The 16,040-nt window shown below is 37.9% G+C and overlaps 5 protein-coding genes across 8 annotated transcripts in view; 2 read left to right on the forward strand and 3 right to left on the reverse strand.

Moving 5' to 3' along the window:
• LOC104702498 (protein LAZ1 homolog 1) overlaps positions 1–2,854 on the forward strand; it is a gene marked incomplete in the record, with an annotated part of 3,353 nt that extends 499 nt beyond the window's left edge. The window contains 8 exon segments of the mRNA XM_019227868.1: positions 436–563; positions 705–761; positions 877–985; positions 1,097–1,281; positions 1,372–1,460; positions 1,584–1,839; positions 1,927–2,169; positions 2,257–2,854. Coding sequence (XP_019083413.1) covers positions 436–563; positions 705–761; positions 877–985; positions 1,097–1,281; positions 1,372–1,460; positions 1,584–1,839; positions 1,927–2,169; positions 2,257–2,553 — 1,364 coding nt within the window.
• Positions 3,098–4,791, forward strand: LOC104702500 (tetratricopeptide repeat protein 33). Of its 2 annotated transcripts, XM_010418354.2 has the most exons (6): positions 3,098–3,376; positions 3,805–3,943; positions 4,060–4,091; positions 4,234–4,320; positions 4,422–4,583; positions 4,699–4,791. In XM_010418354.2, the coding sequence occupies exons 1-5, from the start codon at positions 3,134–3,136 to the stop codon at positions 4,557–4,559; spliced, it is 639 nt and encodes a 212-aa protein (XP_010416656.1). In that variant the 5' UTR covers positions 3,098–3,133; the 3' UTR covers positions 4,560–4,583; positions 4,699–4,791. The 2 variants fall into 2 exon arrangements, with proteins under 2 accessions (XP_010416656.1, XP_010416655.1); XM_010418353.2 differs by lacking the exon at positions 4,699–4,791 and having other exon boundaries at positions 4,422–4,691.
• LOC104702499 (probable acyl-activating enzyme 4) lies at positions 4,471–6,492 on the reverse strand. The gene has a single exon (XM_010418352.2). The coding sequence runs from the start codon at positions 6,281–6,283 to the stop codon at positions 4,643–4,645; it is 1,641 nt and encodes a 546-aa protein (XP_010416654.1). The 5' UTR covers positions 6,284–6,492; the 3' UTR covers positions 4,471–4,642.
• On the reverse strand, positions 8,202–11,441 carry LOC104702501 (PHD finger protein EHD3-like). 3 transcript variants are annotated; one of them, XM_010418356.2, is made up of 5 exons: positions 11,254–11,441; positions 10,601–10,909; positions 9,715–10,023; positions 9,410–9,499; positions 8,202–9,309 (listed from the first exon to the last, which is right to left on the reverse strand). In XM_010418356.2, the coding sequence occupies exons 2-5, from the start codon at positions 10,856–10,858 to the stop codon at positions 8,389–8,391; spliced, it is 1,578 nt and encodes a 525-aa protein (XP_010416658.1). In that variant the 5' UTR covers positions 10,859–10,909; positions 11,254–11,441; the 3' UTR covers positions 8,202–8,388. The 3 variants fall into 3 exon arrangements, with proteins under 3 accessions (XP_010416658.1, XP_010416659.1, XP_010416657.1); XM_010418357.2 differs by having other exon boundaries at positions 8,202–9,300; positions 9,715–10,026; XM_010418355.2 differs by having other exon boundaries at positions 9,715–10,026.
• LOC104704931 (probable methyltransferase PMT10) lies at positions 12,046–15,065 on the reverse strand (the record flags this gene model as incomplete). The annotated part of the gene is made up of 9 exons (XM_010420936.2): positions 14,143–15,065; positions 13,915–14,064; positions 13,540–13,810; positions 13,330–13,440; positions 13,079–13,238; positions 12,671–12,928; positions 12,469–12,591; positions 12,288–12,365; positions 12,046–12,193 (listed from the first exon to the last, which is right to left on the reverse strand). Coding segments are annotated over exons 1-9 (1,926 nt in total), but the record flags the coding sequence as incomplete, so codon positions are not given.

A 16,040-nucleotide genomic window follows, 5' to 3' on the forward strand; every position in this document is an offset into this window, starting at 1 on the left:
TTTTTTTTTTTTTTTTTTTTTTTTTTTTTTTTTTTGGTAATCGTCTCGTGGTTGTATAATTTTAAATGCTAGAAACTTGGCCAATTTGGGTTTTAAAGTTTCAATTTTTATCAGAACATAATCTAATTGCTGTTTTGTTACTCGTAAATAATGCAGGAGTTTTTTTTTTATCTATCCTGAATCAGAAGAGTCACCAGTCCACTGCTAATTTGTCAAAAGCTTGAGAGAGGCATCAGTGATTTTGATATCTATGAGCTGTGTGGAACAGTTGTTTGAGGGAAAGTATCCTCTTGCTTGATGTGAAGATTGCTTGTTGTTTTTTTCTTTTTTTTTTGGCTGTTTCTAAAATGGAGTGGAGGGGAATCCTCTGCTCGCTGCTTTTTATTATTTCTTTTGGAGAGTCGTCAAGTAGATTCGGGATTATGTGGCAATCTAACATCGTTGTTGATTCTGGACAATACTTCACTTGGCCTATCTTGAGTGCCAGTGTTTTCGTTGTTATTGCCATCATCCTCCCCATGTATCTTATCTTCGAGCACTTAGCTTCTTATAATCAACCTGAGGTTTGTGTTCTCTTGCTCTTTATAATCATCTTTATGGCTCTTTGCTGTTATAAGTTGGGACACTGTTGTAGTCGTTTCATCCATTAAGTTTATCAACATCATCAGTTTACTAAGCGTAACCCTCCCTCTTGTAATTCACAGGAACAGAAGTTTCTTATTGGACTTATTCTGATGGTTCCTGTTTATGCCGTGGAATCGGTAGGTTTGATATGTTACTATATATGTTTATCCTGTTTGTCTAGTGAAATTTTCATATAAGATTTTTGTATTCAGATATGTTTCTAATTCTGGGTTCTTTATATTGTCCGAGCAGTTTTTGTCTTTGGTGAATTCAGAAGCAGCTTTCAACTGCGAGGTGATTCGGGATTGTTATGAAGCCTTTGCACTCTATTGTTTCGAGAGATATTTGATAGCTTGCCTAGGTAAATTCTAAAGGCTTACCGCACAGATGCTAATTAACTTGAAAATATCTTTGGCATCTGTTGGCATTCGGTTATTTCTCAATTAATTTATCATTTTCTCTATATCTGCAGATGGAGAGGAACGTACAATTGAATTCATGGAACAGCAGACAGTTATTACTCAGAGCACTCCTCTTCTGGAAGGCACATGTTCTTATGGAGTTGTGGAGCATCCCTTTCCAATGAACTGCTTCGTAAAAGATTGGAGTCTTGGTCCTCAGTTTTATCATGCTGTGAAAATTGGCATTGTTCAATATGTATGTGTTGTCATTAATTTACCTGGACTATATGCCCTGTGATGTTTTTTTTGTGTGTGCTTCAAATGACAAGAAATGTTTCTGCTGCAGATGATACTGAAAATGATTTGTGCTCTTTTAGCAATGATCCTTGAAGCCTTTGGGGTTTATGGAGAAGGGAAGTTTGCATGGAATTATGGGTAATCTCTTGTTTCCTCCCTTCTCTTTTGTTGATATGTATTTGTTTTTTTGCTGTATCTTGATTTTTATATGGTCAACGAGAAAATATCTGATTTTGTAATTAATGTTTGTCTTAATTGCAGATATCCATATCTGGCTGTAGTGCTCAATTTCAGTCAAACATGGGCATTATATTGCCTTGTACAGTTCTATAATGTCATCAAAGATAAGCTAGCACCCATTAAACCACTGGCCAAGTTTTTAACATTTAAGTCTATTGTATTCCTCACCTGGTGGCAAGGTATTATTGTTGCATTCCTCTTCTCTATGGGACTCTTCAAAGGGTCTTTGGCTAAGGAGCTGAAAACGCGAATACAAGACTACATCATCTGTATCGAAGTAAATTTCGTAAAACTAGTTGTTCCTTTTAAGTATCTACATTTAGATTGGTGTAAGTTATAAACTTAAAATGTAATGTTTTTACAGATGGGAATTGCTGCTGTGGTCCATCTCTATGTCTTCCCAGCAGCGCCTTACAAGCGTGGAGAAAGATGTGTTCGTAATGTAGCAGTCATGTCAGATTATGCCTCTTTAGATGTACCACCTGATCCAGAAGAGGTTAAAGATAGTGAAAGAACTACTAGAACTCGGTATGGTAGACATGAGATAGAGAAACGCTTGAATTTCCCACAAAGTGTTCGTGATGTTGTGCTTGGGAGCGGTGAAATCGTAAGTCGATTTCTTCTATAACGAATCTAATTCTTAATTTACTTTAGTGGTTTGCTCATGACCAAAATTTCCATTTCTTTGGCTAAGATTGTGGATGACATGAGGTTCACGGTTTCTCACGTGGTGGAACCGGTTGAAAGAGGGATAGCGAAAATAAATAGAACATTCCATCAGATATCTGAAAATGTGAAAAGATTTGAGCAGCAGAAGAAAACGACAAAGGATGATTCATATGTGATTCCACTGAATCCATGGACTAAAGAATTCTCAGAGATTCACGAAAACCTTCACGATGGAGGGAGTGTAAGCGACAGCGGTCTAGGAAGCACAAAGCGGCATCACCAGTCTAGAGTTTCAGGATTGTGGACTCGAATGCGAAGGTAAAAAAAAAACAAATGGTGGTGCAAAGCAACCAAAGCTGCAAGAATGCTGAAGATGCCTCTTTATTTTTTGGGGAAGTCTCATCTTCGTCAACACCATCTAACAAAAAGAAGTTGTAGATTTTATGAGATGATGATGCTCATCTGCTTGGATTACACACAGGTAAAACAACAGATGCTACTACTGACTAGTTTTCTCTACTCTTTTATACAACTTCATCGAGAAGTTAGATTTGTATCTCGCAATGACAGATTGTGTTACACATAAAAATAAAATAAAAAGTTTGTCACGGCTAAACAAAATCTTTGTGAAGCATCTTATCATATACTGTGTTATGTATCGTGTTTGTTCTCAATTTTGAAATCTTAAGCTCAAGTCTGTGTCCTTGTTCTGGTTCGATTACCTTGAACAAAAAAGAGTTAAGAAGATTGTAAATGGTATTTTTCCTTATCGGGCCCTGGTACGTAGAGGCCCAAATTTGGACTGGGCCTAATGAGATCCTTAAAACTGTGTTCATCGAGCGAAGAACAGAGCAAAGGTTGTGTAAGATAGCGAAGAACAGAGCAAAGGCTGTAAGAGCAAGATGAAGCTAACGTGGAACAAGAACCCTAAGAAACGATCTCGTGTAGCCCTGTCGAACTTGGGGGATCTTCCTTTCGAGAAGGAGGAGGTTCCAGAGACCCAATCTCATCGTCAATTTCGCGAAGACGATTCTGAGCGTGGACAAACTGACGATAAATTGGATTCAGGAAGTCATGGGAGCGTCGATCTCGAAGCGAAGAATCTTGCAGAATCGTTTAGAGCTCAAGGAGACAAACTCGCTGAGGTAACTTACACCTAGCTGTATATGAAAGCTCTCGTTTAAAAAAAAAAGCTACGAAATTTGAATACTTGTTTAGATTTGGCAAGTCCTATGCTTTGTTTTGTCTGCTTGATTTTGAGGCACTTCTGAAAAAGGGATGTATTAGCCAATGATTGTAATAAGTATTAAACCAAAGAAATATATATATATATATATATATATATTGATATTCTCGTCGTAGATAAGTTTGAGTGGCATAGTAGCAGCAGACTTCCTTTGTTTATTCACCCATCGTTCTCTTTCATGGTCTATGGAACCTCTGTTTTTACTGCTTCTGAAAAAGTAGTCATTTTTGAAATTTCCCTGTTTATGGTATACCTTTGTTTATGGAACTACTTCGTTGAATTTTTTCTAGCTGATTCTGGTTTCTCATCGTGATCTTGCTATTGAAGGAAGGAAAATACCACGAGGCTCTAGGGAAATGGGCAGCTGCTCTTAATCTTGTTCCCGAAGATGCAGTCCTGCATGAACAGAAAGCACAAGCGTTACTTGAGCTTGGTGATGCATGGAAAGCAATCAAGGCTGCAACACGTAATGCCTGAAGCCTTTCTACTATATTGTTGCTTTTCTTTATGTACAATTTAGAGTACGATTATTATTCCTCAAGAACCCTCTTAACAGTTCCTATGATTTTTCATTCATCACAGGAGCTACTGAGATAGATCCATCCTGGGCTGAGGTACTCAAACAATGTTTCTTTATAAGTTGCTCTATAAGTTATTGCTTCCGCATAGAATATATGGATGTTGAAAGGTTTCTTATAGGAATCTGATTCCTTATTTCTGTTGCTAAACTTTATTTCAATTTTTTTGTTTCTTTAGGCGTGGACTACTCTTGGAAGGGCACAACTAAATTTTGGTGAGCCGGACAGTGCTATCAGGAGTTTTGAAAGTGCATTATTGATCAATGTGAGTTCCACGAAAAATTGAAATTTAAGTTATAATATTATCAAATTTTCAATTTCTTTAGTCCCACAGAGATCTTAATTCTTGTTATTGCCATTACACAGGCGGATTCCAGAGAGGCGAAAGACGATCTAAAAACTGCAAAACAACTAATAAAGAAGAGAGAACAGCTTCAGACATCGGGACAGGACACCGACACTAAACGTTTTGTGGTCGGGGACGAGAATATAAAGCCACACTAGTGAATTCCAGAGACTTGTACTGAGGTATAGAGAAGAACTTCGTAGAGTACAATATAATAATAAGAACAAAGCAAGATCCTTCTTCATCGAGGCAAGGACTTTGTCATTTGTCTAAGAAGGAACTTTTGAATCTTTCCAGTCGAAGTCTTTGGAAGCTCTTCCAGGAAAACAACATTCCTTGGCACCATATACTTTGGCAGCTTGGTTTTACAAAACTCCCTTATCTCTCTCTCAGTCACAGACCCGTCATGATACTTCAAGCTTACAAACGCACATGGAGTCTCTCCCCACATCTTGTCTGGCTTAGCCACCACGGCTGCTTCTTTAATCGCAGGGTTTGTGTACAGAACTGCCTCGACTTCCGTACTGCTGATGTTCTCTCCTCCGCATATGACGACATCTTTTGATCTGTCTTTGACTTCCAAGTAACCGTCTGGGTGCATTACACCAATGTCTCCAGTGTAGAACCATCCGTCTTCTCTCATGTTCGCCGCTGTGCCTTCTGGGTCTTTGCAGTAACCCAGCATGACCGAACCGCCTCTGAATACAATCTCTCCCACGGTTACTCCATCATGCTTCACGGTTTTCCCTGTTAACGGGTCTCTAACGTCGGCTTCCGCGAATACAACAGTCCTAATTCCTTGCCTTGATTTCAGTTTTGCTCTCTCGTATGTTTCTAGACGATCCCACTTAGGCTTCCAAGCGCACGAGACAACCAGACCGCCAGTTTCTGTCATCCCGTAACCGTGACCCACGTCAAAACCGAGCGCCTCAGCCTTGGATATGACTGTAGCTGGTGGTGGTGCTCCAGCAGTCATAACCTTAACCGGGCTCTTAAGCGGTTTCTGGGATGAGTAATTTGTCAACATGTTGAGAACCATCGGCGCAGCGCACATGTGTGTCACTTGATGCTTGTCGATCAAGTTGAATATAGTTGGCGCGTCGACTCTTGTGGGACAGATGTTTTTGGCCCCTACAGCTGCTGTAGCCCACGTGTAGCTCCACCCATTGGCGTGAAACATTGGTAATGTCCACAGGTATACTGGACGGTTAGGCAAAGACCAGTCTAGCATAGAGTTAATAGTGCTCATGAAAACTGACCTGTGGCTATGCACCACTCCCTTAGGAGACGACGTAGTTCCTGAGGTGTAGTTAAGCACCATTGGAACCCACTCGCTTTGAGGACGTATCCACTTGAACCTTGGGTCTCCTCTCTCCATAACCCCTTCGTATGTGTCGAGATAATCCACGTCAAGAGATGAAGATGATGGCATGTCATTTCCGTCATTGAGGATGACGAGGCGAGGTCTCTCATTCTTGGGCAAGAGTGAGACAGCTTCGAGGACTAAAGAGCTCGAGTGATGGTCAACAAACACGAGCTTGGATTCGCTGTGATGGAGGATGACGGACAGTGCGTGAGCGTCTAAACGCGGGTTGATGTTGTTGAGGACTGCGCCTGACATTGGAACAGCAAACTGAAGCTCGTAGACAGAAGGGACGTTGGGACCAATAACAGAGACGACTTGGCCACGGTTGATTCCTAGGGAGGAGGAAGAGAGAGTGGAAGCTACGCGGAGACATCGTGAGTGAGTTTCAGACCAAGTATGGACGGTGGTTGTGTGGAGGAGGGAAGGCGAGTCGCCGTAGACTGTGGCGGCTCGTTCTAAGAAGCCGAGAACAGTGAGAGGAGTTGAGTTTGAAGGATGTGGGAGTAATAGTTCCATGGTTGAAACGTACAAATCTTAACTCTTAACTATACGAGTGAATGTGTGTTTGTCTCTACGGCATTGGTGAAATATATATATACAGTACATGTTTTCTCGGATTTGGTTAGGTAAAACAGAAATCATTATCTTGTAGTATTTTATTGTGAGCTTAGCTAATAGCATAATACAAATATTATACTTGCTTTCTAGAAGTGGCTTTATGACTATTTTCTAGTGGTAGACTGTGTTATAGATTGAGTATAATCATCCTAGGAAGCTTCATTGACGAAATAAACCATGATTAAAATAATATAGTTACATTTTCTTGTCAAATCTCTCTGCCTAACATGATTATTGGCTTCTAATTACGTATTTTAGATAAAAAAATCAATCAAACTAGAATAAGATGGAAATTTATATAAAAAATATAATTAATTTTAATTTACAGTTTCTGAATAGTTTGATACAAACTTGATTACGTCCATAAACCATAATACATCATGTGAGACTGTGAGTATATATATATATATATAGTACCTCTATACTTGGTAATGAAGTTCTTTGGTCTAGTAGCATTAGTTCAACCAATAGTAACGTTATATTTTTTTTGAAAGAAAACTTAGACTCGAATTTAACCTCTTTCAAAAAAAGAAAAAAAAACTTTGATTCAAATTTTATACCATAGCCCAAAAAAAGAAGATTATGTTACATACTCAAAGTGAAAACCTTTAAATGAGCAAAATTCATATAGGACGTTTGATTTAAGCTATTCAAGTACTTACTTATACGTCATTGCTACGGCATGCCAAGAAAACTAAGACTGATGTTGATGCTATGGCATGCCAAGAAAACTACATTTATAGCTATTTAGACATAAGTTTCAACACAATAATGTTATTAAAAAAAAAGAGAGAGAAAAAGAAAGATTTTTTTTTTTTTTTTTTTTTTTTTTGTATATATTTTCTCCAATGACGACCATTGTATTCAAATGATACTCTACTGATTGATTGTCTTTATTCCAAAATGTACATTTGCCAGTAGAGTATGGTGAGGCCATATTAATTTCGAAGTAGTATTTTATTCAATGCTACACCTAATGTATTATACACATAACACATTCACACACACATATATATATCTACCGTATATACGAAACGCAAAAAATGAAAATAAATCAGACGTTATAATTCATAGTATTCTTGAGTAGAAGACTAGTGCATGTTAAAGTTAGTCTCACTCATCCCTCCGTGATCCGAATTAAGGACATGATATGCGCTCCGTCTCTCTCCAAAAGGTTGTATTTTATGTATTCAAATGATTGAACTACTGACTGGAGATTTTTTATATTGGATGTTCAATCAAACCAAATCATGCTTTCAGTTACGTTTTAGTTCAGCTCTCTAGTTCTTCATTTTTATATGTATAAACAACCAATGTAAACTCGATTTGAATTGATATTTTAACTAAATATACTTTAATATTCGAAACCATTTTAAAACTTAGTTCTATTCTTTCTTCCAGAATTAGTTTATCTGAAATGCAACGGAATATGCATATGAGGAAGAGAATCCCAACCTTAGTTCAGCAACATGCACCTTTAGTCGAATCAATTTTATCTTTTGTTATTGGCATGCTCTACTTGGAGTCCATATTAAACATGGAAATATTCAACGTCCCTCAGTGTCTAAGGAATAAGTTGTGCTTCTTCAAATTAATGTTTATTTTTAGCTATTTCTTACGTACTATATTTCAAATCAGATTAAAAAGGCTATGTAGCACGTACACCTTTAAATAGCATCATGCACTAAAAACAAGAACTGATTTAGATTATACGATGAACTATCATCTCTCTGGCCAAGAATCACAGTTCATTGTAAAGTTGATTAGAGCGCAAAATCAGTAGATGACAATGCACTGGTTGACAAAGAGATTTCAATCAAAGAAGGGTTATCAACAGAATTATGTCTTGATTTGAAAAGTTAGCAAAATCTGTAAATTTCCAAAAGAGCACAACTTGTAGACAAAAATCAATATTAAGGTTTTGATAGTTAGGAAGATGAACAAATTAAAAAATCTTGTGGGACAAGAAACTGTATTGCTTGTCTGTTCTCTAATCCAATCCTTCATTTGATGGATTGAAATGTCATCTGTTCTTCATCTTTCAGTGTGTCAGCTGCGTTTAGAAGCATGTCCATTCCTCCTACGCTTTTATCCAATTCGCCATTGCTTTTACTTCGCAGTTTGCTCCCGACATTCCTGGTTTTTCTTCCTTTCTGTTTCTGCCGTGTCTCCATCTTCTTCTCAAAAGTCTTTCGTGCTTTGCGAACTTTAAGAATCGCAGCTTTACATGTTGTGCAAAACCATTCTCCATTTGGAACCGATTCACATGGAGGTTTCATGCAATAAATGTGATATGCATCATCACACCCATCACACAAGACGATTTTATCATCATCCTTGTCAGTTAGGCAATTTCTGCATAAGCACGACGAGCAATACCAACGAACACCGTGTAGTTTTATTTGCCTTGAGGTCAAGCACCTGATGTGGTAATACTTGTGTGGGCAAAAAGGGTGATCACACGTTATGTACTTTCCGCCACTCTTCACTTTTGTTCCACAGGTCCTACAGAGTTCAGAATCTATGTTCATCTCCACGTGGTGAACCCCATGATTCACGTTACAGCTTGAAGTCTCTTCAGATTCATCCAAATCTTCTTTGCAGTCTGTACTCATATCAACACATCTGTTATCCGTCTTCATCATCCCTTGGGTTTTCATCTTTTCACACACTACACAATTCTCGTGAGGTGATCCGATTCCCTTAGATGTGCAGTTTAGACAATACCAACTGTGTGTCGGCATCCCTTTTCCACCAGGATGTGCACATGAGACGTGGTACATATCTTCACAATGATCACATGCTAAACAATCTCTTGGCGCTGCCTTCTCTCCACATAGCTTGCAAATGTCGTAAAGGCTGTCATTTCTGATGTTCTCTGCATTGGGATGAGGCTTCGATTCCGCAGTGTAGAACTGCTTCAACTTCCAGTTTTAAAAGAAAAAAAGGATATTAGGGGATATATGAAAAAAGTTATAATAAGAGATAGCACACTGAACAAGATCATTTATGCCTGACCCTCACCTGTTCGTTATAGGAGGTTCTTGAAATCTCCAAAAGACTATTAGCAAGAACAGCCATATCATTACCAACATCCTGTATTTTTTGCCAGACCTGAAACCAGTAGTTAGATTAAGTTCTATGTCTACTTTCAGTCTAAAGCATGGTAGGTTCGGGATAACACAACCACGTTTCATCAAGTAGTTTGAGTTCAGCTTTTGAATCATGACATCAGACAATACTTTTCACAATGAGAAAGGGGATGAAAGACATGATAATCTGTTGTTATACATAGTTATCTTAGACTAAGCATAATTCCCATTAATTACCTCTTGGAGATCCGTCGAAAAGAGCACAGGTGAACTTTCATAAACACCTTCTTTCATCCTGGTGTCTATCAGAGTTCTGCTTATAAGGTCTTCAATCTTGACCCCTTGAAGATTTTCGGAAAGCAACTTACTTAGGGATGCAAACTCCTTTGAAGCTAAAACATGAGACAGAACGTTCTGGCAACCGGCTGTCGCAGTCTCATACTTGGATTCACTTGATGGTTTATTTGGATTGGAAAGCTTTGGGAGTTCACCAGCAAGATGAGTTCCAGTGCTGAACCTTTGATTATATAATTCACAAGAGATAGACTCCTGTGTCCAAAACAAGAAAGAGCTAACATGGTTTAGGATCATATCCTTCAAAGTGAATCAGGGTCTCCGAAGTTGATCACACACATAATATAGGGCAATTTCAAGAAAGAATGCACAATGCAGCAAACACTTGTCAGTTTTTTTTAATAAGTGGGTGTAAGCAGACAGCAAAAATGAAGTTTTCTACTATTTGCAAAGCATTTCTCGAGACCTAGCTATCACAAAATAGATACCAATGTAGCGAGAACAACAAAGTCAAATAATCGCAAATTTACTTGAATGGCCATACAAATAGAAATAGGAATGACCCTTGTCTTTAGCTCTTTCAACAGTATTCAGTATTGAAGCACCTACTTAATTATCACTAGATTGATACAGATCCTAAAATACATTGCTTTGCCAAGGATCCTATTTTATAATACAACTGAAAGATTAAGCCAAATTCACAGAACATATAACAAATGAGATGTGAGAAAGTCGCAAGATGTTAGCAACTACATATTACTATACTCCAGCAATTTAAAATCAATCACAACGAAGAGGTATCAAAACAGAAAAAGGTCATGAAAAGTACCCGGCTTCCTGAGTGACTAACAACACCTTCCATATCGTTTTCAGAACATTTATTCCCAGAATCAGACCTCCCAAGTTTTCTCCGCTTATAAGTTTGTATCTTCTTGCTATCCCTGGAACTTGCATTGGCAGAATTAGCCATATCACCACCTCCTCCTGCACTCCAATTATTTAACGCTTCACTTTCCACCAAACAATTTCGCTGATTCTTCTTCTCTATAAATTCACCATTACTTGTTGTCGCCTCCTCCATGAACATCTTATTTTTGATCCTCAAGACTCTAGATCTCTAGGGTTTCACCCTTCCATCCTACAATAGAGAAACCATTAAGAAAAGACACTTGAATCCATCCAGACATAGCCCACAAAGGAAAAATCCCATATGCAAAATGTTGTTCATTGGTAAACAAAATATCAAAATGCCTTGGATTTGTCACCAAATAAACCATCTAGGAACATTCTCAATTCTTTGCCAACAAAAAGCGATGAAATTGAAGACTTCCCTAACATAAGATTCCCAGAAAAACAATGAATTTCAAGAACACAGAAACTTACAATGGAGCTTTATCTAATCGCTAAAAGACGGAACAAAGCTAAATCCAAAATCAAAGCTCTAACGAAAACGACAAGAGGAAGTAAAAAAAAAAACCGTACCAGAGTGAAGAAATTTGCGTCGCGAAACGAAGAAGAAGAGCAAACCCTAGAAATTAGGGTAGATTTATCGGTATCGGAGATTCAGACTCGCCGCCGGTGGTTCTGCAAATCCCGGGGCGCTTCTCTTATCTTTGAATCATTATTATTTTTTTTTTTTTAAACTTCCGCGTCCCAGACCCAGATTGATTCTCCTTAACCGGTATTTACATTTTTCAACTTGGATCTGACACCGGTCAATACCGGTAACCAGTGGCGTGAAACCGACGCGTGGAAGTAACAAACCCGCGCCGAAGGACTCACGGTAACGGAGTCCACAGTAACACTGTAACAGTAACAGATCCGTGGTGTGTGTGTGTGCACGCGCTTTTACTTATTAGTACTATTCCCTGCGGCTTTAATAAAGATAGATCAAGTAGTCTATCAACCGTCGGATCTCATCTTAGCAATCCAACGGTTATAACTGAAAGACACCAACACAAAGGCTACATATGCTTCTGGCTTAGGTTGTGTGCTCAAGACACTTCTCTTCTCTCTGTTTCTTTGTCTGAGGAAATGAATCTTTTTTTCTTTCTTAAGTGTTAAAATGGCTCAAGTGTATTAATCACTCTTCAATCTACAACTATCAAATCAACAAACAAATAAACAACATACAATTATCAATTTATCACTTTAGGAATGTCGCTTTGAGCAGACTTATCATCACATTCGTTTTTTTTTTTTTTTTTTTTTTTTTTTTTTTTTATTTTTTTTTTTTTTTTTTTTTTTTTTTTTTTTTTTTTTTTTTTTTTTTTTTNCGGTATCATGAACCCCAGCTGTCCAACCGATGGCTTTAGCCACTTGTTGAAGTTGATCCATCAAAGACAGTGAATCCCTTATGTATACCCGTCCTTCCGGTCTCAGCATCCGGTCCATTTCCAACATAATGTTTGTAATGTTGCACCTATGTATGATCCACAAGAAATCCAATTACATTAAGCCTGACCTTTATACCTAAATTCAGCACAAGAGAATATACAAAGCGTGGTTCTTTTTACCTCTTCTTCTCAACAGAGAAGAGAAATGCAGCATGTATCAGGTCATAGGTTCTTGGGTACGTGTCAAATGGCTCACACCTAGAGCAAACAAGTGCACAAAGCTTTAGATGTTATCTTGTGTTAAGTTATGTGGGATTAGAAGCAAAAGAGCAGATGGTTATATATATCGATTAATTTTTACCAGTCATGCATAGTTCCAACAAGCCCACGGTCATAAATAACTGGCAAGGTGTTGAATCCACTAACAGGAACAACGTTCATTACCCAACAGTCAAGTCCAAGATCGTTTAATGCTGCCGCAAACCTACCAAAAATCAAGAAGTACTAGATCAGAAAAACTTCGAGATGACAGAAACAAAAAAGGGGTGATTGATGGTTATTACCCTCCAAAACCAGCTTTCATGTCCAGAACATTCCTCAGCTTGAACTCCTTCCATCGGAAAACCCGCACATAACTCTCTACTACCTCTAACCAAAATCTAGACTCTGCCTTCATAATTTCCTTTCGGGATATATAGGCATCCATTTGAATGCTCTGTAGCCTCTCTGGCGGATCATGAAGACGTGCAGGCCATGTGGAGACATTAGCCCCATAACCATTATCAGGTAACCGGGTGATGCATGGTTTCATATTCACATACCTGGAACAGGAAACCATAACCACAAAAGTTAGAGATTTTATGAAAGTATTCAATAGATAAGCTGAGAATTTGATGGCTCTATCACAGTTGTCTATGCAAGAAAGCCACAAAAAAGAAAATAAAAAATAACTTTAAGATGCATATATGTACCAAACATCGTCAGGATCATCATCAGGTCTGCACAAAGGAGGCTTTGTTCCAGCTTCACGATTGACATAGCAGCTGTTGTTCAGAGGCTTCCTCCACACAGCAATATATCCCTCTTTCTTGATAAGCTCCCAACAGATTCGGTTCGTAAGGTCTAACATTTCTGAAAAAGATAGTCGAAGAGCAGAAGCAACACCCATTTTTAGTTACAAAATACATAGCAGAGAAATTACAATGTGGAATAATATATAAACCTTTCCACTGCTCTTGCAAGTTATCCTCATGTTTGTAAACGGGTTGCGCAGCCCAAACAAAGTACCCTCCTGCTCTAAGCATTCTATTAACTTCAAGAAGAAGTATCCCATCTTTGTAATTTATGCAAATAATAAAGCTTTCGTCAGTTTCTATAGTAAATCTCAAACAACAACATTAAAGGAGAAGCGAAAACCGAGTAATAATCTAACCATCGCGGGTCCAATTAATTCTGCATCTGGAACAATGAATCATCTCAAAAGATTGGCTTGGATACAACAATCTCCGTGTAGCAAAGACAGCAACCATTGCAGGCACGCCGCGCTCCAATGCGAACTGTATCTGATTCTCATGGACATCTTTTGGTGCTACAGACAAGGTTGTAGTGTTACGCTGCATCAAAAACGCACCAAAGCTCGCTACACCGCAGCCAATATCTAAGGCAACACGAGTGCGTATTCCAAACGTAATACCTGGAATCATCTGCAAAATTCAATCTAAGAGAATATAAGATCAACACAAAAAAAAAAAAACAGATCGAGTCAAATAACCAAAAAAGAAAAACAGAAAAAAAACAAAACACAAACCTGGGAGATCTGGTCTAAATACTGATCAGCTCCATGGATGAACTGAGTTCCACCACCAGGGAAAACAAACTTGTCTTTCTCTCTTCTAATCCAATTTTGACCACCTTTATCTTCCACTAAGCGTGTATGAGGCACATTATTGAACCATATCTGCAAAGCACAACAAAGTGCATCAGTCAGTCAGTGAGTGAATTTGCACAAGTAACTAGAAATCACACAAGTTTTCACCTTGTCTCTGCTTTGTGGCCATGGGATTGGTTTCTTATAACCATTTGGAGGAGGAATCAAGCAATCGAGGCTCTGTTTAGGACAATGTCTCTCGTAATTCTCTCCTCGATCGCTACTGTTCAATCTCTTGATCTCTTCTTCGTTGTCTAAGCAAGGAATGTGATCCGTCTTCGTCTTCTCACAAAAACTGAATTTCCCAATCCGGAATCCGACTTCTGAATCATTATCTACCGACGTTTCTTTATCCCCGGTGGCTGATTTAAGCTCGTCGACGGAATCGGGATCGAATCCGCCGATCTCGAAGGAATCAGACATGGCGCCATTCTCGTCGACGATTCCAGTTCGCACCACTGTCGGTGGGAGCGGAGGAGGCGAAATCTTGAGACGCGGACGCGGTGGTGGAGGAGACGGTAGTGGTGGTGCTGCTGCTGTTTCCGTATCGGAGGTTTGAATAGCTTCGGTGGTGACGTTTGAGGAAGAGACGGGGAAACGAAGAGATGGATAAGAGAAGGAATCTGAGAAGTGGTTGAATAAGAAAATTGTTGAGATCGAGAGAAACGCGAACGCGATCAATTTGACTAGTCTCGGTGTCTTCACTACGTCGAATCCAACGTCGGTGAGTTTCATGGCGGTTCTTCAAACGCCGGCGATCTGATTGATCGCTTTTACCAACCAAATGAAATTTAAACAACAGATCAAGCAAAACAGAGAACAAATTAGGTACAGGATTATTAATTTTTATGTTCCTAGAGAGCCGGCGAGGAATTAACGATCAGACGCCGGCGACGGTGGATAGACGGAAGAGGACACGTGGATGTGGTGGTGAGGAAATTGAGATGAGTTGATGATGATTCGCGCGTGAAGACAATGTAAACAGAAGGAGAAGAAGAAAGAAGAAGAAAAGTGTACAGATTAAGCAATAAATAATCAACGTATTATTAACCTAATTACTACCTGCTTATATATATATCTATAGGGTTTTTATCTATACAAATTTTGATAAGGCCTATCGTATGATTTTTTTATTTTTATTTATGTTTGGAATTGGAATATTCAACAGGCTTTGGTCAACACAACAGCTCAGTTACCTACAGTGTCTCTAACAACAACTCAACTCTGTGTCTTTTATTTTTTTTGTTAAGAAGTAGTACTTGTTGCATATAAAAACACTAGATCAGTTTAATAATGGTTGAGGACGGATCTAAATAGATTTACTTATCTCAGTTATGGTATTCTTGTTGACTTGCTGACTTTAGAGAGAGAGAAGTATTCAGTACTGTTGTATATCAACCACATGCTCTCACTTGCTTTGAAAAGTGCGGAAATACCAATAAAATAATATTTTTTCTATTTCAAAATATAAAATATTTTAAAAAAGTTTTTTTTATTTCATAGTATAAACTATTTTTAAATTTATATATAACTTTAAATTAGTTTAATATTTTATATTATACAGTTTATTAATAATTGATTGAATATTTTAAAAGTAATTATTTATTAAATTATGTATTTTTACTCAAAATATATGTTATAACTAAACATCTCGATTATAAATATCTAATTCTATTTATTTTTATTTTCTTTATTAATGTAAAACATTAATACTGGTGGATAACATTAATGGACATTTTCCAGAGGTTGTATTTTATATTACCTTTTTTTTATAAACGGGTGGTTGACGTAATTTATTTATACTTTTTTGAATTAAATGATTTGGAAGTGCGAAATTATCTCCACTGGGCTTTTTTACTTAAAAGCCTTCATTTATAGGCCCATTTATGATACTTAAGAAGTGAGATTAGATTCATAATAATTTGGGTTATATTAACATAAAAGAGCGCGTATGTGGTATGTATGTATAGTACGGAACGGCTCTCTTTGTTTTTTTTTTTTTTTTT

Source organism: Camelina sativa, chromosome 7, assembly GCF_000633955.1.
Source record: "Camelina sativa cultivar DH55 chromosome 7, Cs, whole genome shotgun sequence".
Lineage (NCBI taxonomy): Eukaryota > Viridiplantae > Streptophyta > Magnoliopsida > Brassicales > Brassicaceae > Camelina > Camelina sativa.